This window comes from Engystomops pustulosus, chromosome 11 (assembly GCF_040894005.1).
Source record: "Engystomops pustulosus chromosome 11, aEngPut4.maternal, whole genome shotgun sequence".
Classification (NCBI taxonomy): Eukaryota; Metazoa; Chordata; class Amphibia; order Anura; family Leptodactylidae; genus Engystomops; species Engystomops pustulosus.
The window spans coordinates 72,435,843-72,459,117 of record NC_092421.1 but is presented as its reverse complement, the minus strand read 5'-3'; the positions used below and the strand labels follow the sequence as shown (position 1 = coordinate 72,459,117).

The window sequence follows — 23,275 nt, the reverse complement described above, 5'->3', positions numbered from 1 at the left end:
ATTTTTTCATTGTTATGCCCATCAAAGAGGAAGGTCAAAAGACCTATAAACACTGGGGGGGTCAATTATTTTTACTGGACATAGTATGCACCCCCCACCCCTCCATCGCACTGGATTTATCACAAGACCACTGGGCCACTCTGCCACTGGGCACATCCCACTCCCTCATACACCTCTATGCCCACTTGGCATGGAGGGGCTTAAGGCAGGAAATAATCGTGTACAGAAAACTGACATACACTCCCCGATAAATGTCCCACTATGAGTATGAGAAGGTAAGAAAATAGAGCTTTTTGGGTTAAGAACACAGCCACCATCATGGGGGGGGGGGGGTAAAGTGTGACTGAGGGGCCCGATGAGCAGAAAACTCACCTCTCTGCCCGGGTGCAGGCTCCTCATGCACCATTTGCAGAGGGAGATCAGAGGGCATCTAGTAGATGGGGAGTGAGTAGGGGCCCTGCAGAATGGCGGTGCATTTCCTGTTTAGAAGAGGAGCGCCAACACAATGGGGGGAATTCATTAAGACTGGCGTTTAGAATGCCAGTCTTAAAATTCCCCCCCCCCCCCCCCACTGGTGGTCCTACTCCGGGCTAGTAGTGAATATGGGTGCAAACTCAGCCAGTTCCGACCTGTAGACCAGATCAGAACTGCTGGAGTTTTCTACTATAGTTTCCCCAACCGGTCTCCGTCCCGACGCGCCAATAGTGAAAGCCCGAAACTGCTGAGAGGGAGATTTAAACAGAAAACTGTCGGAGAAGCCAATCTCCCCCAGTGAGTTTCCTGCTCCCCAAACCTATCTCAGCTATATTTCCATATCCTATGCATCTATCTATCTTTCCATCTCCCATCACTTTATCTCTATCCAGCTACTATATATTAATATACCGATCTCATATCTTTCTATCTATATGTCTATCTATGCATTGATAAAGCCGGCAGCCCACTAGGCTTTCAAATGTAAAACGTCGCTTCTGTCTTATCCATGATGGATTCCTCATTGCAAACAATGTACAGGCAGTCCCCGGGTTACATACAAGATAGGGTCTGGAGGTTTGTTCTTAAGTTGAATTTGTATGTAAGTCGAAACTGTATATTTTATAATGGAAGTTCTAGACAATTTTTTTTCTTTTGCCCCAGTGACAATTGGAGTTTCAAAATTTTTGGTGTAATTGGACCAAGAATTATCAATAAAGCTTCATTACAGACATCTTACAGCTGATCATTGCTGCCTGGGACTATAGTAAAGCATCCAGAGAGCTTCACCAGAGGTCACATGGGGCAGAGGGGTCCGTCTGTAACTATGGGTTGTCTGTAAGTCGGGTGTCCTTAAGTAGGGGACCGCCTGTAATTATAAAGCAGTATTTTATAAGCTTAACCCAAATAAATCAGGTGTATACAATATTCATTTACTTTGCATTTCTTCATAGGGCCTGCGCTTAAAAGTAATAACAAGTGCAGATATTAAGAAGCCTCGGAGATGTGCTGAATTTGATGTTGAATTGGGATTTGCCGAACCTTCTGGTAAGTTAAAAATAGTAACTATATCATATGCATGAATGTATATAATCGTCCAGATACATCACAGTTGTGGGGCACTAGTTCTGTTTTTGCGCCATAATGAGGGGCATTGTTGTGTCTGAATTCTGCCTTTTAATAATCACTTGTGAGTCTCAGGATGAGTCTCAGGATGATTTTGCACTTTACCTTACTTTAGACGCAGTTTAGGCACAATGTTAGATTCGGGCTCTTACATGTGATCCGCCTACAAGCTCCTCTCTGCTTCTCTCCCACACCCCAGTATGAGAATGACCCCCACAGCAGATCCCAAGTGTGTGACACCTAGCACCCAGTGATCTCCTCAGCAGGGGCTTCTCCTGGAGGGCATCCCCAAGTGCTGATCTCCTGCTGAACCCCTGTAATTCTGTCCAGTATCCTCCTAAGGACACTTCTCTGTCCTGTCTGCAGCTCCCACTCACTTCTCTTCTATCCTGCTACACAGTGGACACTTCTCTGTACTGTCTGCAACTCCCACTCACTACTCTTCTATCCTGTTACACGGGGGACACTTCTCTGTCCTGTCTGCAGCTCCCACTCACTTCTCTTCTATGCTGCTACACGGTGGACACTTCTCTGTTTTGTCTGCAGCTCCCACTCACTACTCTTCTATCCTGCTACACGGGGGACACTTCTCTGTCCTGTCTGCAGCTCCCACTCACTTCTTTTCTATCCTGCTACACAGGACACTTCTCCGTACTGTCTGCAGCTCCCACTCACATTTCTTTTATCCTGCTACATAGGACACTTCTCTGTCCTGTCTGCAGCTCCCACTCACTTCTCTTCTATCCTACTACACGGGGACACTTCTCTGCCTGTCTGCAGCTCCCACTCACTTCTCTTCTATCCTGCTACACAGGACACTTCTCCATACTGTCTGCAGCTGCCACTCACGTCTCTTCTATCCTGCTACATAGGACACTTCTCTGTCTTGTCTGCAGCCCCACTTGCTTCTCTTCTATCCTGCTACACAGGACACTTCTCTGTACTGTCTGCAACTCCCACTCACTTCTCTTCTAGCCTTCTCTGAGCTGCTGCTTTTGCAAAATATTTGTAAATAGAAGCTCCTGAACTATAAACAGAGGCTGCATGTAGTGTAAACACTGGCTGAGCTCCGCAGGTGTGATATACAGGGGAAACACTGTTCTGTTCTTCGCTTCGTCTACGTCACCTTCGGGCTGGAGTGTTCTTGCACCTAAATGAGAAAGCCACTAATGATGAATCATTATGAGGCGCAACAGAACATCTTGATTGATAGAATAAATGAGCGAGACATGGTTATTTTTGATGCATGCTAGTTTGGTGTTTAGGCAGAAAACTGGTGCAAAATTACTCCGACTAATTAAAAAGTTGCTATAAAGAAAAACAAGTGATACATATGGCCCTGGTGTATGGTGGCATGTCGTCTCATGGAATCACCATAATGGCCCACATTTACTAAAACAGTGCAGTGTGTACTATGTGCTGTGTCCTGTGTAGTGTACAGGGAGCACCAGATTCAGGATTTCTGGTGCACATTCTTCATGAATCTGGCGCCCCCTGCACTGCCCCAACAGAGTTCAGCACTTTTTTTGGTGCACTTTAAACATGGGGCGTGCAACACAACTCTGTCAGACTTGATAAATCTGTCGCAACGTCTGACTGGGCACCAGAACGCCCCCTTCAGTGCAGAAATTTGTGTTGCATGAAGAATAGTTTAGCCGCCACACATGCATTTTGCACTGAAAAGAACGTACAAAGTCCAACAGAAAACTGGCATAAGGGCCAGTAAATTTGGACCAAAGTGTGTAAGATAAAATTATATTTATTCCAAACCAGGTGTTGAGGTCTCTATTGTTTAGTGTTTCTATCTTTCCCGTGCCCCTGATCAACCAGCACCTTGACACTATTGCAATCCAACTGGAACTTGCGTCTGACCTAACTTTGTCCCAAATTCTTGCACATGCCACCTGAGGCAAGAGGCTCAATTTGCCTAATGACAGGTTTGCCCCTGGTACTCCTCAGTGCTGCACATCCAGAGGCAGATTCATCAATTTGTTTCTGACATTATGTCATACGTTGTACCAAAAAATTGACTGCACCACAAGTATGAAGGGTTTAAGACAGTTTTTAGACTTTGCTAACTTTTTAGATTATGCTAATACACCAGGATTTTGGCACAGTTTTTGGTATAATTTAAGATAATCTATAGAAGATGCAAAGTAGAACTAGACAGTCTTACAGTGCAGCAGATATATCATTTAGCATCAGATATTGGCATATACCGGTATATTGTTACGTAGAATGTAAAGTGATTTTTATAACCTAATTTTTCTATTTCTATATTTTAAGAGGAGAGTTTTAATAGGGGCCATCCTGGGCCAGGAGGTGCATCTAATGTTGCAAGAACAGCTATAGAACCTGAAGGGTACCCACTAAAGCCAAAAGAAATGAAAAGTGAAAAAGTAAGAACGTATTTCCCAGAGACCTGGATTTGGGAACTTGTTCCTCTTGGGTAAGTTAAATATTAAACGTTCTAAAAATATTAAAAACCTCAAGTAAAGGAAAACCAATCCAATCTTTTCTCAGTCTGTGTACTGCAATTTGTCCAGCATTACATTAGCATCACACTTTCCTTTCAAAAACAGCATCTCGGAAAATCACAAACAAAAAACAGGAAGGCAGCACAGTGAGAAGAGAAAGGGGATTCAATCCGTATGGGTGCCTGCTACGTTGGTCTGACCCAAGACCCAATTGACAGCAGGTAGTAGAAGAAATAGCGGCACTCCGGAGTGCCGCTATTTCTTCTACTACCTCGGTAAATCACAAGATGTAACCGGTAATGTAGCTTAGTCTTGTTCACTTTAAAGGGTTGTCCAAGAGTTCCAAAAATTAGGAGCCGGGCTGGGACGGGGTTTTTAAAAAAAATAATAAACATGTACTCACCTCCTCCGTCTCTGCCGATGTCCCGGTCCACGGACTGTCAGATCCCTGCCCCTGTTTGGGGAGCTTCCAACCAGCAGGCATATAACGACCCGTGCACCTGTGTGACATCACATGACCAGGATTATAACAAGCCGTGCACCTGTGTGACATCACATGACCAGGAATATAACAAGCCGTGCACCTGTGTGACATCACATGACCAGGGATATAACGAGCCGTGTACCTGTATATCATCACATTACCAAGGACCAGTTTTTTTCCACAGGAAGTAACAATAAAGCTTCCTGTTAAATGACAACAAGCAGAGATCTAAAAAAAAAAACCCTGAGAAATTAATACAGAAATGTTATTGGAAAATTGTATAACTTTTCTTTACACAAACAATTTCAATTATTTTCTGAAAGTGGACAATCCCTTTAAAGTTCCTCTTGGAGAAGCAACTAATGTATACAGTAAATATACATACCTGTAGGGCCCGCTGGCTTAAATTGGGCTGATACACATGAAAATGATGTACCGGTACTATCTTAGAGGATTAAATAATGGGACAGTAGAAAATATATTTCCTACATACAGTGAGATAAATTATCGCCTTCCCTGGGTGTAAACTGTAGGAAATATTACTGGCATCTGCATTATTGGTGAACTACAATATGTTATATACAAGACTTCACTATCCTGCCCAAAAAGCCCCGTGTACCCCCTCTGCATACCCGCTCAACATTGCTGGTCTAGTAATCACATCTCTACAGATCAGGAAGTTGTGTTATTGGTTTTTTGGCAAGAAAAACCTTTAAATTAGTGAAATATTACAGGATAAGAAGTCTATTTTCTTGTTTTATCTAGAGATTCTGGCACGGCTGAAATCCATCATAAGGCTCCGGATACAATCACTGACTGGACTGCAGGAGCCGTATGTATGGGACCCAGTGGATTCGGGATGTCTCCATCCTCGTCCCTAAGAGTTTTCCAGCCGTTCTTTGTGGATCTTACCCTCCCGTATTCTGTGGTCAGAGGAGAGACATTTACCCTCAAAGCCTCCGTCTTTAACTACCTGAAACAATGTATCAAGGTAAAAAAAACAAGATTATATCAAGTATTATATCACCTGTGATAAAGTACAATGGTTAATCTTGCCAACGACTCATCTATTTATAAAGTCGTATAAAATTTACATAATTTTCAAAATTGCTAAAGCGACACACATACAGAGATCGTAGGGCACAAACTAAATAGTCAAACCAGTAAATAGTTTTATTGTACAAGAGCAAAAAAAGCACAACAATAATACCTGAAGAAGACAGTGATAAAAACTCTTAAAGGAAACCTGTCATCAGGAAGGTCATTTCTACATGATGGCAGGTTCCAATAGCCTCAAATTTTTGATTTCAAAAATGCTTTTGTGGAGCATCTGAATAATTTCACTGCTTTTCAATAGTTTCTTCAACATTACCTGGCTCCCTGCTGAGTGTGGTGAGTCCCAGGGGTGGGTGAGGGCTAGTTCAAATGAGAATTGCTTGTAGAAGTGAGCGCACATAAGTTGGGGGAGGGAGGAGGGGAGAGGACGAGGGAGGGGAAGGGCAATGAGTGAGGAGGAAGCATTGAGGAGAAGATGACTTGTGCCACTGGAACTGCCCCATTCCCCCCCTAGGACTCACCGCACACTTCTGAAACAATTAAAAATCTGTGGAATTATTCAGATGCACGACGAAGACATTTTTTTTTAGAATTAACATTCCAGAAGCTTTTGGAATTTGCCATCATGTAAAATGACCTTCCTGATGAAAAGTTCCTGTTAAAAAACATATAAAAATGAATGGGGTACATCTCTTCAGGTGAAGTGTGAAGTGTTATCAGTGATGAAACCTCATTGGGCCTCTACATCATATGATGAAATAGATGTGGATATTTTTCATCCACTTCTCCCATTGGTCGATATTTTTGTTTTAGTGCCGTTTTTGCCTTTATTTAATATGATTTTGCTGTTATTGTTGTGCACAACTATCTTTTCACAAGTGTTTGTTGACCATTTAGAAGTTTTTGCCCTAGTATCCCATCTTACACTTGGCAGTGCCGATCTTAGTCTATGGCTATGTGAGACCAATGCACCCAATCTACCCCGAAAAATTTGAGGGATCTACTTCTTACCCAGCTTCATGGAACATGTTTCAATTTATTTTTAGTTTAAGAATTTTTTCATTTGGAATAGCCCACTATCTAGTGACCCAGTCTAAGGCTTCACACACGTATGGACATACGGCAGGCACATTGGAGAGGACGCTCACCCCTCCTCTCTCCATGGAAAATAGTGCCACATGGCCATTCTTATTGCCAAAGATAGAGCAAGCTGTATTTTTTTTGCGGCTATGGCACAGTGGGGCACATTTACTTACCCGTCCCGTCGCGTTCCCCGAGGTACGTTGTCCAACGAGGATTCGGAGCTGCTGCGATTCACTAGGATTGTGCGTCCAATTTCCTACATGTGTCGCTTCCCCGATGAGGTCCGCTGAAGTTCACCTTCTTCTTCCCGGTCTATGTGAGTTCATGTCTCGCGACACAATTTGAATTTTAAATTCTACGGTTTGTCCGAATCAGTCGGGTTGTCTGACGGCCACGCCCCTGATTTGTGTCGCATGAAAGCTGGCGCCGATGCGCCACAATCCAATCGCGTGCGCCAAAAACCCCTGTGCAATTTGGCACAAATCGGAAAATCGGAAATGCGTTATGCGGACCCTTAGTAAATGTGCCCCAGTATGTTGAGCATTCGTTGTGCTTACTGTACCATGCACGGGGCCTATTGCCGTCTATGGGGCTGTCTATAGGGCAACAAACTTGTGCCCGTATATGCATCCCCAAAAAGGCAGTGTGCATGGGGCCTAACATTGATGAAAATTAAGTTCTCCTTCATTTTGTCAAATATTTTGCATGTCTCTTGGACAACTTTAAGGAAGTCCACTACCTCCCATATGGCATGTAAAGTAAGTTTTGCGGCACTCCAACAGGATCATCATATACAAGGGGCGTGCTGTTATTTTTTATGTTAAGACTCCATGGTTTCCCATAATTGCCAAATTAGAAGATTATGAGACCAAAGCTGGACTGAGGTTTCTGAAGCTGAATTTTTTATATATATTTTTAAACTGTCAATAGTAAATTATTTATCTAACCCAAAAAGATGATGTCTCCTGGAAATTGTAGAACCTGATGCCTACTACAGCAGGTCCACTGAAGGGTCTTCTGCTGGGCCCAATCCAACTGTTTAAATAGACACCTGTAGAAGCTAGAAAACCTCAGACATGTATACATATCTGTACTTCCAGGTACGGACCACCCTGCAGACCACGGAGGAGTTAGAGGAGCAGCCGTGTGATCACTGTCAGTACAGCAGCTGTATCTGCGCCGATGAGAGCAAAACCTTCTACTGGAACCTGAAAGCCGCCAAACTGGGTATGATGGGAGCTGAGACTTGGAGATAAAACTTACCAACACACTTCAAATTAAATACAACTTTTTGTACTTTTGCTAACAATAAAACAAAAAGCTACTTTATGACCACTAACTATGTTACATGATTATTAGGTAACATCATCAACACAGATAATGAGGGGTCGCTCTCTTTAGTCTTGTGTTGACCAGTGTTAAAACTGAGACTTTAGGATTGTGAGACCACTGAGGAGATTGGATATTGGATATTGGGGCACAGTTACTTACAATGCCGCTCCAGTTCACAGAAAGTGCATTGTATAATGCTGCGTGCCGCGATTCACTAAGATCGTGCGCCAGAAATCATGAAAGTGTCGCTTCCCTGCACAGGTCCGACAGAGTTCACCATCTTTTTTGTGGTGCACCTTTAACATAGGGCGTGCAACACAATTTGAAAGGTAAATATGGTGTCTGCTCCGAATCAGTCGGACCGCCCAACAGCACGCCCCCTAATTTGTGCCAACGCAGCCGCGCCACATAAGGGTCGCGTGCAACACAATTGCAGCGCAGACACTTCTTAAATAACTGTGCAAGCCGTTTTAGCTATGAAGAATGCGCACGGTCCAACTAGAGTGCGTCGCAAAGTGGCACAAAGACCTTAGTAAATGAGCCCCATTAGGTGGCCAGGATTTCTCTTGACAATATCAGCAATCACTTTCGAAAAAAACCTAACCTGTGACATTCAGGATGGTTTTCTGTTTACATCCTCTAGGAGAAGTAAATATCACTGTCCGGACAGAAGCTGTAGACACAGAGGAATTTTGTGGAAATGAGATCCCTGTGGTTCCCAAACAAGGCAGCACTGACACCGTTATAAAGCCGGTACTGGTACAGGTAGGTGCAGAAATGGGGTTGAAATAAATTGGTTAAGTCTACTATTGGTAGATCAAACTGGGACAAATATTTAGCCAGCTGTTATATAAACAGACCAGCACATTAGAATATTTGAGCAAATTTTGAAGATACACTTCAGAATTTGCTAAAATGAATAAATGCTGATTGTGTTGCAAACATGTTTTGACTTTTACTATAACTTTACCGAAGCTTTGCTATAGCTTTACTACAACTTTACTGTAGCTTTACTGTAGCTTTACTGCAGCTTTACTATAGCTTTACTACAACTTTACTGTAGCTTTACTGTAGCTTTACTGCAGCTTTACTATAGCTTTACTACAACTTTACTGTAGCTTTACTATAGCTTTACTATAGCTTTACTACAACTTTACTGTAGCTTTACTGTAGCTTTACTATAGCTTTACTACAACTTTACTGTAGCTTTACTGCAGCTTTACTATAGTTTTCCTGCAGCTTTACTATAGCTTTACTACAACTTTACTGCAGCTTTACTATAGCTTTACTATAGCTTTACTACAACTTTACTGTAGCTTTACTGTAGCTTTACTACAACTTTACTGTAGCTTTACTGTAGCTTTACTACAACTTTACTGTAGCTTTACTATAGCTTTACTACAACTTTACTGTAGCTTTACTGTAGCTTTACTATAGCTTTACTACAACTTTACTGTAGCTTTACTGTAGCTTTACTGCAGGTTTACTACAACTTTACTGTAGCTTTACTATAGCTTTACTACAACTTTACTGCAGCTTTACTATAGCTTTACTATAGCTTTACTACAACTTTACTGCAGCTTTACTACAACTTTACTGTAGCTTTACTGTAGCTTTACTACAACTTTACTGTAGCTTTACTGCAGCTTTACTACAACTTTACTGTAGCTTTACTATAGCTTTACTACAACTTTACTGTAGCTTTACTATAGCTTTACTGTAGCTTTACTGTAGCTTTACTGTAGCTTTACTGCAGCTTTACTACATTTTTACTGTAGCTTTACTGTAGCTTTACTACAACTTTACTGTAGCTTTACTATAGCTTTACTGTAGCTTTACTGTAGCTTTACTACATTTTTACTGTAGCTTTACTGCAGCTTTACTATAGCTTTACTACAACTTTACTGTAGCTTTACTATAGCTTTACTGTAGCTTTACTATAGCTTTACTATAGCTTTACTACAACTTTACTGCAGCTTTACTATAGCTTTACTATAGCTTTACTTCCCTGAAGCTGTGCCAAATCTTTGCATCCAAATCTTTTTCGCTTTAATTGTCCTGGATATTGGTATATATACCCCCCCCCCCTGTGGTTTTCAGAAAATACACCAGATTTATATGAATCTACAAATTGACAAATAGATTTGCTCATCCTTAAAAGCCTGCAAATAAGAAATTCTCTTTAAATGGCAAAATCTCTTTAAACCAAACCTTTGTATTGCAAATTTGATTACTTTTACCAAAATATGTAATAGTTTTTTTGGTCTTTTCAGCCTGGAGGTGTCCTGGTGGAGAAATCACACAGTTCTCTAATCTGTATTAAAGAAGGAGGTAAGAGACGTAATATTACATATGGCCGGACGTGTGATGCTAATCGGTGATAGAGATTTATAGTTTAAATTTTCAATCAATTGCAAATTGTACATGTTATAGCAAGGAAGGAGTACAACAAATTTGGCAAACTTTTTATTTTTATATCTTTCCTTCTTTACACATTCAAGTGTCATTAAGTGTCACAAAAATGCAGTTGTATAATTACTGGAAGATATCCAACGGATGGAGGATTTGACCTCCAGGAGGTATAAGGAATGGGAGACCCTCTGGATCTATATCCAGGCCTCCCAGAAATATCGCTCCCTCTTGGATGAATGATAGGTCTACTCCCAATCCCTGCTGGTGTTTTAGTGGTTACTCCTTCCCCCTTTCTTTCTCTCCGCCCTCTACCCTACCCCTTCCGGGTGCGATTTGTTTGGTTTTGTGTAGACTAAGGTTTTTGGCCAGATGCTGATTTTTGTGTTACTGGCCAGGGGTAGTTATCGGGGAATGTTCTCCTTTCTTTGTCTCATATGTCTCTACTGCTGTACTATGTCAGGTTTGTCTGTTCTTTCGAAAAGAAAGTCTCTCCAGAACAGTTTAAGGTTAAAGGAAACCTACCACCACGGATCTACTTATTAAGGCAGATCCGGTGGTAGGTGCATCTAACGAATGTAAGGATAACCCCTTTTAGGGCTAATCCTTTAGTCCCCACAATGTTTTAGAAAGTTTAATGGCCTTGATATGCAAATTTAAAGAGGCTACTGGGGCGTGGAGTAGCCGGAGCTGAGGCTACACAACATGGATACTCCATGCACCAGTACACTTTTTGATCATCCTACCAGATATCTTCAGCGTGCCGCTACAAGGTGCTGAGCGTACTCGTCCGCGAAGCCGGACATGCGCAGAACACAGGCCAGCGGCTGCGTAATCTCGGCTCCAAAGCCGGACCTATTGCGCATGCACAGAACTCCGGCTTCACGGACGACTGTAGCTGCGCGCCAAAGATATCTGGTAGGAGGATCAAAGAGGCTACAGAGGCGTGGAGTAGCCGTGTGACATAGCCTCAGCTCCAGCTATTCCACGCCCCAGTAGCCTCTTTAGAAAATTTGCACATATAGGCCATTAAACCTTCTAAAAGATTTTGGGGGATAAAGGATTAGCCCTAACCTAAAAAGGGTTATCCTTACATTAGTTAGATGCACCTTGATAGGTAGATCCATGGTGGTAGGTTTCATTTTAAAGGGGTATTCCAGCATCTGCAGAGTGAAGAGACTGAAGTATGTCGTATAGTGGCTATACTTGGTATTGCAATTCAAGTCCATTCACTGGAATGGGAGTGAGCTGCTACAAGGCCACAGGAGCCACGGATGTGACTTCACTGCTCACTAGGGCAAACCATTTAAGATAAATCATATTGTAATATTTTCATGGAATGTCTTTTTTCACGTAGACGCGCCACGTATAGCATTACACTACATGTGCCATGCCATGTGAACCATATTTGTAAAACCAAAAAGCTAAAAACTGCTTCCTGTTAGTGATGTATGGTTTTTTTCTAACATCATTGCCAATGACATGAATGCTGCTGCACATCGCACAGTCTTGTGCTTCTCCTGGGATTCACCCTTTGCCTTAGATCTGTAACTCTCAAGTGTCCGGCTCACAATTTGGAATAATCTTTAGAACATTTGTTTCCATAGAGTGAATTTTACAACTAAGACTTATCCCTTTCAATATGATTTTTGTTTTTCTATGATAAACCATGTTGCCATTATATTTTAGGACAAGCTAAAGTGGAAGAGATTTCTCTGAAAATTCCAGATAATATTCTGGAGGATTCTGCAAGAGCTCATATTACAATGCTGGGTAAGACCTATAATGTATGAATCCTTCCATTAGTGTCATCATGAATAATAAAGGTGGTCCCTGACTTACAGGCGACCCCTAGTTACCGATGGACCGCTCTGCCCCCTGTGACCTCTGGAGAAGCTCTCTGGATGCTTTACTATAGTCCCAGGCTGTAAAGTGTCTGTAATGACGTTATAATAATAATTCTTTATTTATATAGCGCACACAGATTACGCAGCGCTGCACAGAGTTTTGCCAAATCGGTCCCTGTCCCCAATGTAGCTGACAACCTAATCAACCTACCAGTATGTTTATGGCGTGTGGTAGTTACATAAATTGCTGCACAAACCCCTCTGACTACACTGTATTGTTTTGGAGACCAGACATGTTAGTCGTCAGAGCATTGCCTAGACTGGATACAAAAGTATTCAATGAGAGCAGGACCCGGTATCTGGGGGTGACAACTTCTGCACGCAAACAAGAATGATAGTTTAATATTTATCAATTACTATTAATGTAGAAATCTTTTTATTTTCTCTCTACAGGAGATCTCATGGGCACAGCCATGCAGAACCTTGACCGTCTCCTGGCCATGCCATATGGATGTGGCGAACAGAACATGGTTCTCTTTGCTCCTAATATCTTCATCCTCCAATATTTGGAGAAGACTCATCAACTGAATAGTGAAATCCAGAGCAAAGCCAAGAAATTCCTGGAAAGCGGTGAGAAATTCTATAATATTTTATTTGCCCAGCAGTGAATCAAGGCACTTATGGATTCTTATCTTACTCTTAGCAACAAAGTTTAGCACCTCCTCTGTAAAATTTAAAAAAAAATATCCTATACTTGGGCATATTCTAAAGCAAAAAGTTCATTGATCCCTTTCAAAAATTCTACGCGTTTTGAGCATTTCTACTCTTAGCTACACTTTATAGGTTTACATATAAATCCTGATAACACTTATCGACACTTAGTTGTAGTGATAATTGTTATATCTCTCCATAGCATTCTATGTATTATTATATATCACATCTATTATATCATGCAGGGTATCAGCGGCAGCTTACGTACAAACGTGATGATGGGTCGTACAGCGCTTTCGGAAAGAGAGACAAAGACGGAAACACCTGGTTTGTGGTTTGAGACTTTTAAACAATGTTTCATAAATTCAAAGTGTCAAATAACATTCTCCCAATGAGAAAATATATACATGCGGTCCCCTACTTACGGACGCCTGATTTACAGACGACCCATAGTTAAAGCCGGAGCCCTTTGCCCCCTGTGACCTCTGGTGACCTCTCTGGATGTTACTATAGTGACCAGTGATCAGCTGTAAGGTGTCTGTAATGAAGATTTAGTGATAATCAAAAATCCCATTACAGCAAAAAATTGTGAAACGCAAATTGTCACTGGGGCAAAAAATTTTTTGTCCGGAACTACAATTATAATATATACAGTTCCAACTTAGATACAAATTCAACTTAAGAACAATCCTATTGAATCTATCTTGTGCCTAACCCGGGGACTGCCTGTACATAGAAGCAAAGATGAAATTTGATGCGAAACTTTGAGATAGCAGTTTTTGTATTACCGGTAGATAAAATATAGAATATCCTGTATTATGGTAAAAATGTGGTAAAAATAATTGAAATACTGCATATCATCATAAATGGGCGTGGAGACTCAGATTCCCCGTGCCAAAAATCCTTATATAACCCCAACAAATGAACAGAAGAACATGGACTCAAGACTAACCTGGTTCGGGTATGAAACGCGTCTCCCCACAACTATTTTATTGCAAGTTTCTCACAATTTGTTTTAATTGTTTTTAACACTAGAAATTAAAAAAGTGTAAAAAAAAATCCAGAAACGGGCACCGAATGGGATTTAAAAAAAAAAAAAACTCTAGCTGTACGCTCGGAAGCCTTTATTTATAAATTCAAAGCCGGGAGGACACATGTGGGAATTGCTGCAGATTTCTACAGCAGGAACAAGATGCAAACAGTATATGCAAATTGATGTAGGTTAGCCCCGACAATACTCCTGTGGATACCTAAAGCAATTTTGTAAGACATGACCCGGTCCATATGGGTTAGTTATCAAATCAAAAAGCAAGTATTTACTAAAACCGATGGATGAGCCAATAGGTGCTTGCATAATCCAACGACACGCAGAAGACGTTCTCTGATTGGAGTACCATATTTTTCGAACTATAAGCAGCACCGGATTATAAGGCGCACCATCAATAAATGCCAGCTAAACGTCTAGGTTCATATATAAGGTGCACTGGATTATAAGGCGCACCTGATTATAAGGATGAATGACCAGCAGGTGGCAGACCTGTGCACAGTACAAGGCAGCTGTTGTCTATAAGTACGGTTCATATATAAGGCGCAATGGACTATGAGGCGCACCTTTTGATTTCTGAGAAAATCAAAGGATTTTTTTATAGTCCAAAAAATACAGTAGTACTCATTCTTTTCTTCTTCATTCCACCCAAACCACTATGATGACTTCTCCTGTTAACTATATAGTTTTATAATGTAATACTGTCCGGAGAGGTCTCTCCTAAACTAATATGGAACAGACCAGACCCTTAAATACTGTTAATGTAAACTTGAGACCAGACCATTGATTAGACGTGTTGCCATGTTTTCTTATTGTATGGATATTGGGAATAGCTCTCGTATGTTTCTGCAGGTTGACGGGATTTGTAGTGAAGTCTTTCAGCAAAGCCGGACCTTACATCTTCATAGATGAAAGTCACCTGAACCACTCCTTCTCCTGGCTAGGGAACAATCAGCAAGACACCGGATCTTTCCTTAGCGTGGGGCGACTTTTCAATAACGCCATGAAAGTAAGCAACTTACACATGCGGCATCGTGGATAGTAAATTATGCATCTGACTAATGTAATATATCTAATATATAAAGCTGAGTGTGTGTATATGTGTCCACTAAAGGAATCTGCACTGTCGCTTTTACAATCCCCAAAGCTGTGGGAAATTGAAACTTGAGCTCTGATAGGTTGCCATGGGCAACTAGAATATTACTGCTCTCAGACACTACTCATAAATCCCCCCATAGACAAAGTGACAGTCAGAGACACATACAGAGACGGTCAGAGACAGACAGAGACAGAGGGAGAAACAGGGAGACACCCGAAACCCAGAGTCAGAGACAGTGAGAGAAACCCAGAGTCAGAGAGAGAAACCCAGAGACAGAGACAGACAGAGACAGTCAGAGACAGTCAGAGACGGAGACAGTGACACTCAGAGACAGTCAATGACAGAGACACTCAGAGACAGAAATAGTCAATGACAGAGACAGTCAGAGACACTCAGAGACAGAAATAGGTACAAATGAAATATTTTTTCAACACATTCTATTGCGGTATAGGTAAGAGCAGTTATGCCGGGCGCTACAAATAATGTGTGTATATATATACATATATATGTTTCAGTGAATAATAGATGTGTAGAATCCATGATACATCCCCTTTTTTATAATGTTTAAAATCTGTATTTTACTTTGTCTTTTTAGGGAGGAGTAGAGGATGAAACTTCTCTCTCTGCTTATATAACTATTGCTCTTTTGGAGGCCGGGGAATCTCTAGAGGTAAGTTTTAGGGTTTTGACAGACAAGAATTTCACCACTAGTCACATTTTACCATACAGTCCCCGACTTACGTACAAGATAGGTTTGTTCTTAGGTTGAATTTGTGAATATAATGTAGGTGTAAGTTTAACTAATTTCTGGTCCCTGTGACAATTAGATTTTTACAATTTTGGGTTTGTCATAAGAAATAGGATTAATAATTAAGCTTCGTCGGGTTGTCCGACGGCCACGCCCCCTGATTTCTGTTGCGTCAAAGCCAGCGCCGATGCGCCACAATCCGGTCGCGTGTGCCAAAATCCCGGGGCTTTTGGTGGAAATCGGAAATAATCAGGAAACCCGACGAAAGTGCACAATTCGGACCCTTAGTAAATGAGCCCCACTGGGGCACATTTACTAAAAATAAGTGCAAACTGCATTTTGTGCAGTTACCTTTGTAGTGTGCAGGGGGCGCCAGATTTATGATTTGTGGCGCCCATTCTTCATGGATAAGACGTCCCCTGCAATTCTCCCACAGAGTGCAGAATTTTTTTTTGGTGCACCTCTAACCAGGGGCCTGCAACACCCTTCCGTCGAAATTTGCATGGTAAATGTGGCTCTGACTGAGCACCGGAGCGCCCCCTTCAGTGCAGAAATTTTTTTCGCATGATGACTAGTGCAGCTGCACCACAAAAGGGCCACGTTCGCCACATGGACACTCCACAGGTAAATGCACCTCGTACAGACCAATGTCTCATCTGTTCTATATATAGTAGTATTAAAAATTAAGATTTTCTTACTTTGATTTCCTTTCAGAATCCCTTGTTGAGTAATGCTCTGTCCTATCTGAGGAAGGTCTCTGAGGATGTCAGTAACGTATACACCCAATCTCTGCTGGCCTTCGCCTTCACATTGTCTGGAGACACTGAACTCAGGCAAAATATGTTGGATAAATTAGATGGAAAAGCAGTAAAAGGAGGTGAGACAATCGTGAGCTACAAGCAGAAAATGAGTCAGTATGGATGTATTATATACTGCTGCAGAAGTGGATTGGCGGTTTACGGTTAATTGTTTGATATATAAGACATCATAAAATAAGGAAAAACATAAACAACATATAAGTAGCATCTGATATACAGTATTCTTGATATTATTCGCAGCTTCTGTACTTAGTTGTATGAAAGTCCATTGCTTAACAACTTCTTTTTGTCCTTCGCAGATGGACAACTACACTGGAAGAGGAACTCAACTGCTCCCTCCGAGGACTCATACTGGTACCGAGCTCCATCAGCAGAGGTGGAGTTGACCTCCTATGTGCTCCTGGCTCTTCTGTCTGGTCCAAACCCAGATATAGGCAAAGCTTCACTCATTGTGAACTGGTTGAGCAAGCAGCAAAATCCATATGGTGGATTCTCTTCTACTCAGGTATCATTCACATTTGGGCAGCATAATTTTGTCTAAATTGAAAATCTCAATTTTTTTCAACCAAAGATGATTTATTTCAATCTTATCTTTGATATATTCTTTCCCTCATCTCCTTTGTTGCTCCTGCTAATATCTCTATGCCCCCACTTCTCTCTATTTTCACTCGTTCTTATCTCTCAAGGACCAATCTCTTTTTATGTTGCCCCTTATACACTCACCGGCCACTTTATTAGGTACACCATGCTAGTAACGGGTTGGACCCCCTTTTGCCTTCAGAACTGCCTCAATTCTTTGTGGCATAGATTCAACAAGGTGCTGGAAGCTCCTCAGATTTTGCTCCATATTGACATGATGGCATCACACAGTTGCCGCAGATTTGTCGGCTGCACATCCATGATGCGAATCTCCCGTTCCACCACATCCCAAAGATGCTCTATTGGATTGAGATCTGGTGCCATCAGATGTTGGGTACATTGTGGTCATAAAGAGATGGACATGGTCAGCAACAATACTCAGGTAGTCTGTGGCGTTGCAATGATGCTCAATTGGTACCAAGGGGACCAAAGAGTGCCAAGAAAATATTCCCCACACCATGACACCACCACCACCAGCCTGAACCGTTGATACAAGGCAGGATGGATCCATGCTTTCATGTTGTTGACGCCAAATTCTGACCCTACCATCCGAATGTCGCAGCAGAAATCGAGACTCATCAGACGAGGCAACGCTTTTCCAATCTTCTACTGTCCAATTTCGATGAGCTTGTGCAAATTGTAGCCTCAGTTTCCTGTTCTTAGCTGAAAGGAGTGGCACCCGGTGTGGTCTTCTGCTGCTGTAGCCCATCTGCCTCAAAGTTCAACGTTCTGTGCGTTCAGAGATGCTCTTCTGCCTACCTTGGTTGTAACGGGTGGCGATTTGAGTCACTGTTGCCTTTCTATCAGCTCGAACCAGTCTGCCCATTCTCCTCTGACCTCTGGCATCAACAAGGCATTTCCGCCCACAGAACTGCCGCTCACTGGATGTTTTTTCTTTTTCGGACCATTCTCTGTAAACCCTAGAGATGGTTGTGCGTGAAAATCCCAGTAGATCAGCAGTTTCTGAAATACTCAGACCAGCCCTTCTGGCACCAACAACCATGCCACGTTCAAAGGCCTCAAATCACCTTTCTTCCCCATACTGATGCTCGGTTTGAACTGCAGGAGATTGTCTTGAACATGTCTACATGCCTAAATGCACTGAGTTGCCGCCATGTGATTGGCTGATTAGAAATTAAGTGTTAACGAACAGTTGGACAGGTGTACCTAATAAAGTGGCCGGTGAGTGTATCTTTCTACACACCCATGTTGGTTTTCTTGTCAACCATCTATACCACCAGCATCTATGTTGCTCCTCCTACCTCTCTATGTTCCATCCTCCTCTTGTCTCTCAATCCTCTATGTTGCACCTCCTATTTCTCTATGTTCCATCCTCCTCTTGTCGCTCAATCCTCTGTGTTGCACCTCTTATTTCTCTATGTTCCATCCTCCTCTTGTCGCTCAATCCTCTATGTTGCTCCTCCTACCTCTGTATGTTCCATCCTCCTCTTGTGGCTCAATCCTTTATATTGCTCCTCCTACATCTCTATGTTCCATCCTCCTCTTGTCGCTCAATCCTCTATGTTGCTCCTCCTACCTCTGTATGTTCCATCCTCCTCTTGTGGCTCAATCCTTTATATTGCTCCTCCTACATCTCTATGTTCCATCCTCCTCTTGTCGCTCAATCCTCTATGTTGCTCCTCCTACCTCTCTATGTTCCATCCTCCTCTTTTTGCTCTATCATCTGTTGCTTCTCGTATCTCTCTATGTTCCATCCTCTTCTTGTCGCTCAATCCTCTTTGTTGCCCCTCCTACCTTTCTATGTTCCATCCTCCTCTTGTCACTCAATCCTCTATGTTGCTCCTCCTACCTCTCTATATTCCATCCTCCTCTTGTCGCTCAATCCTCTATGTTGCTCCTCCTACCTCTCTATGTTCCATCCTCCTCTTGTTGCTCAATCCTCTATGTTGCTCCTCCTACCTAACTATGTTCCATCCTCCTCTTGTCCCTTAATCCTCTATGTTGCTCCTCCTACCTCTCTATGTTCCATCCTCCTCTTGTCGCTCAATCCTCTATGTTGCTCCTCCTATCTCTCTATGTTCCATCCTCCTCTTGTCCCTTAATCCTCTATGTTGCTCCTCCTACCTCTGTATGTTCCATCCTCCTCTTGTGGCTCAATCCTTTATATTGCTCCTCCTACATCTCTATGTTCCATCCTCCTCTTGTCGCTCAATCCTCTATGTTGCTCCTCCTACCTCTCTATGTTCCATCCTCCTCTTTTTGCTCTATCATCTGTTGCTTCTCGTATCTCTCTATGTTCCATCCTCTTCTTGTCGCTCAATCCTCTTTGTTGCCCCTCCTACCTTTCTATGTTCCATCCTCCTCTTGTCACTCAATCCTCTATGTTGCTCCTCCTACCTCTCTATATTCCATCCTCCTCTTGTCGCTCAATCCTCTATGTTGCTCCTCCTACCTCTCTATGTTCCATCCTCCTCTTGTTGCTCAATCCTCTATGTTGCTCCTCCTACCTAACTATGTTCCATCCTCCTCTTGTCCCTTAATCCTCTATGTTGCTCCTCCTACCTCTCTATGTTCCATCCTCCTCTTGTCGCTCAATCCTCTATGTTGCTCCTCCTATCTCTCTATGTTCCATCCTCCTCTTGTCCCTTAATCCTCTATGTTGCTCCTCCTAACTCTCTATGTTCCATCCTCCTCTTGTCACTCAATCCTCTATGTTGCTCCTGCTACCTCTCTATGTTCCATCCTCCTCTTGTTGCTCAATCCTCTATGTTGCTCCTCCTACCTCTCTATGTTCCATCCTCCTCTTGTCCCTCAATCCTCTATGTTGCTCCTCCTATCTCTCTATGTTCCATCCTCCTCTTGTCCCTTAATCCTCTATGTTGCTCATCCTACCTCTCTATGTTCCATCCTCCTCTTGTCGCTCAATCCTCTATGTTGCTCCTCCTATCTCTCTATGTTCCATCCTCCTCTTGTCCCTTAATCCTCTATGTTGCTCCTCCTATTTCTCTATGTTCCATCCTCCTCTTGTCTCTCAATCCTCTATGTTGCTCCTCCTATTTCTCTATGTTCCATCCTCCTCTTGTCCCTTAATCCTCTATGTTGCTCCTCCTAACTCTCTATGTTCCATCCTCCTCTTGTCGCTCAATACTCTGTGTTGCTCCTCCTACCTCTCTATGTTCCATCCTCCTCTTGTCCCTTAATCCTCTATGTTGCTCCTCCTAACTCTCTATGTTCCATCCTCCTCTTGTCGCTCAATCCTCTGTGTTGCTCCTGCTACCTCTCTATGTTCCATCCTCCTCTTGTTGCTCAATCCTCTATGTTGCTCCTCCCATCTCTCTATGTTCCATCCTCCTCTTGTCCCTCAATCCTCTATGTTGCTCCTCCTACCTCTCTATGTTCCATCCTCCTCTTGTCCCTCAATCCTCTGTGTTGCTCCTCCTACCTCTCTATGTTCCATCCTCCTCTTGTCTCTCAATCCTCTATGTTGCACCTCCTATTTCTCTATGTTCCATCCTCCTCTTGTCCCTTTATCCTCTATGTTGCTCCTCCTACCTCTCTATGTTCCATCCTCCTCTTGTCACTCAATCCTCTATGTTGCTCCTCCTACCTCTCTATGTTCCATCCTCCTCTTGTCCCTCAATCCTCTATGTTGCTCCTCCTAACTCTCTATGTTCCATCCCCCTCTTGTCCCTCAATCCTCTATGTTGCTCCTCCTAACTCTCTATGTTCCATCCCCCTCTTGTCCCTCAATCCTCTATGTTGCTCCTCCTACCTCTTTATGTTCCATCCCCCTCTTGTCGCTCAATCCTCTATGTTGCTTCTTGTACTTTTCTATGTTCCATCCTCCTCTTATCACTAAATCCTCTATGTTGCTCCTCCTATTTCTCTATGTTCCATCCTCTATGCAGCAACCATTTCCAGGAGCTGAATAGTTTCTGAACACATGTTAATTTTTGGTTTGTTGACGTTCTCTTTTGTTCAAAATAAAGCCTACTGCTGTCCATACGGTGGTTGTTGGCCAGCCCAATGGCTTACAAGGACAACTGGTATTTCCTGATTTGATATCACAGTCTAAAAGGTCAAGTACATTGATGTGTGTCACCATGATGCATATTTCTTTATATGGAATTTCAGAGAACCTGATTATGGTGATGCCACAAAACCAAATGACATGAACTTGTGGGTTATTTGCACCTGGGTCTTCTCTATATAATTACAAAGAACACATTAGTGGTTAATGCAATTCCTTTTTGCTCCTTAAGGACACAGTGGTGGCTCTCCAGGCTTTGGCCAAGTATGCAGAGGTGACATTCTCTGACACAGGAGATGTGACTGTGAAAGTTAGTTCCAAGTTCGGATTCCATGAGCAGTTCCATGTGGACAAGAATAACCGGCTCCTACTCCAAAAGGCATCACTATCCAAAATCCCAGGAGATTACACTGTGACAGCAACAGGAGCAGGTTGTGTCTTTGTTCAGGTCAGTAGAATAAAATGTTATGAACAAAAAGTTGTAAATATTTCTGTCCACCGTATTGCACCATAGGCCATACAATCATCATAGAATGCTACACCCTTCCCTTGTATAACACAACTTTATCTTTCAAGTTGCAGAAGTAACTAAAAGTGTCTGAAAGAATTGGTAAGGAAATTTCCCATTTGCTTTTATGCAAACATACCTTAAAAAATGCTGTAGCTTCACTGATGCAGAAACATATCTTGTTTAATCCTGGAACTGAGTGGTTTTGCTGAAAAAACAATTATAAAATTATGATAATGAGGTTCTGTCGCTCCGGTGGCTGCCCCGGTGCTTCTCCTCTTATCCTAATTATGCACTGCTCCAGCCTTGTCCTGCACAGCATAAGCCAAGAATACGTCATCACTGTGTTGTCCTTGACAGGCAGAAGTAATTAATCGCTGCACCATCCCCCAGCTGCTGTGTATGATTGATTAGGTTGATTAGTCCTGTCTGGACAGTTCAGGCATCTTCTGCGTACGTGGAAGTAATGTGTTTATGTACGGCAGCCAGCCTGCACCCAGCTTTCCCAAGGGCCTGAATTTTATAATTTGTTTTTTGAGCAAAACCACTCAGTTCAGGCATTAAACAAGATATGTTTCTGCATCTGTGTAGCTACAGCATTCTCAACGTATGTTTTGTTCACAATGTATAAAAGCAAATGGTAGATTTCCTTTAAAACATGTGGCGCAAGCAATACAAGGCAGAAACTACACCAGAATTCTGTAACAAATTGCATTTGGTACCTTCAGTGTTTGTCTTCTTCACTGTAGTATAAGTAGTACTACTGTCTAAACTGTCTTTATATGATACATATCTTTATATGATAAATGGCTCTATAGACCTAGAGGTACAAATGTAATGGGAACTTATTTCTCTATCTCACAGGCGGTATTGAGGTACAATGTTCCTCCTCCAAAAGATGAGGCCCCTTTCTCATTAAGCGTAAAACCATCTTCAAGGAAAGAATGTGTGGAGGATTCTGTAAAGAAATTTGAGATTCTCATCACTGCTGCGTGAGTCATTTTTGCAAAAAAAAAATATTATGTATTTTTTTACACTACGGCCCACATTTACTAATACACACTACTTGCAGTTTCTTGCAGAGTGTGTCAGATTCATGAAGACCTGAGCACGGTATTCATGAATTTGGTGAACCCGGTGGGACTCCCATATTCCATGGGTGCATCAGTTTTTCTCTGGTGCACTCAGTTTAGTGGCCGTGCACCACAATTATGCCGGACTTCTGACATAACTGTGGCGACCGGTGCGAATACACAGCGGAACGCCTCTTTAGATGTGTAAAAGATCTTTATCTCGGACTCAAAACCGTCCTTCAGTTGTAAGGTGACTTTCGAATGAACCCTTTTAGCCAAAATGTACTTCCTGGTACCGGGATGAGAGCAGAAACCAAGACACTCCAGTCTCTGCAGACTCACAAACTTTATTAACG

At 42.3% G+C, this 23,275-nt stretch overlaps 1 protein-coding gene across 2 annotated transcripts in view; it reads left to right on the top strand.

Annotated features, from left to right (window-relative positions):
- The window catches only part of LOC140105592 (alpha-2-macroglobulin-like), a 52,058-nt gene that overhangs the window by 23,494 nt on the left and 5,289 nt on the right, over nucleotides 1–23,275 (top strand). For both annotated transcript variants that reach the window (XM_072129579.1, XM_072129580.1), the window contains exons 17-31: nucleotides 1,428–1,521; nucleotides 3,886–4,048; nucleotides 5,326–5,551; nucleotides 7,800–7,926; nucleotides 8,675–8,796; nucleotides 10,305–10,362; nucleotides 12,130–12,213; nucleotides 12,741–12,917; nucleotides 13,244–13,325; nucleotides 14,896–15,052; nucleotides 15,738–15,812; nucleotides 16,605–16,767; nucleotides 17,008–17,213; nucleotides 21,571–21,786; nucleotides 22,711–22,838. In XM_072129579.1, coding sequence (XP_071985680.1) covers nucleotides 1,428–1,521; nucleotides 3,886–4,048; nucleotides 5,326–5,551; nucleotides 7,800–7,926; nucleotides 8,675–8,796; nucleotides 10,305–10,362; nucleotides 12,130–12,213; nucleotides 12,741–12,917; nucleotides 13,244–13,325; nucleotides 14,896–15,052; nucleotides 15,738–15,812; nucleotides 16,605–16,767; nucleotides 17,008–17,213; nucleotides 21,571–21,786; nucleotides 22,711–22,838 — 2,078 coding nt within the window. The remainder of the gene's footprint in view (nucleotides 1–1,427; nucleotides 1,522–3,885; nucleotides 4,049–5,325; nucleotides 5,552–7,799; nucleotides 7,927–8,674; nucleotides 8,797–10,304; nucleotides 10,363–12,129; nucleotides 12,214–12,740; nucleotides 12,918–13,243; nucleotides 13,326–14,895; nucleotides 15,053–15,737; nucleotides 15,813–16,604; nucleotides 16,768–17,007; nucleotides 17,214–21,570; nucleotides 21,787–22,710; nucleotides 22,839–23,275) is intronic.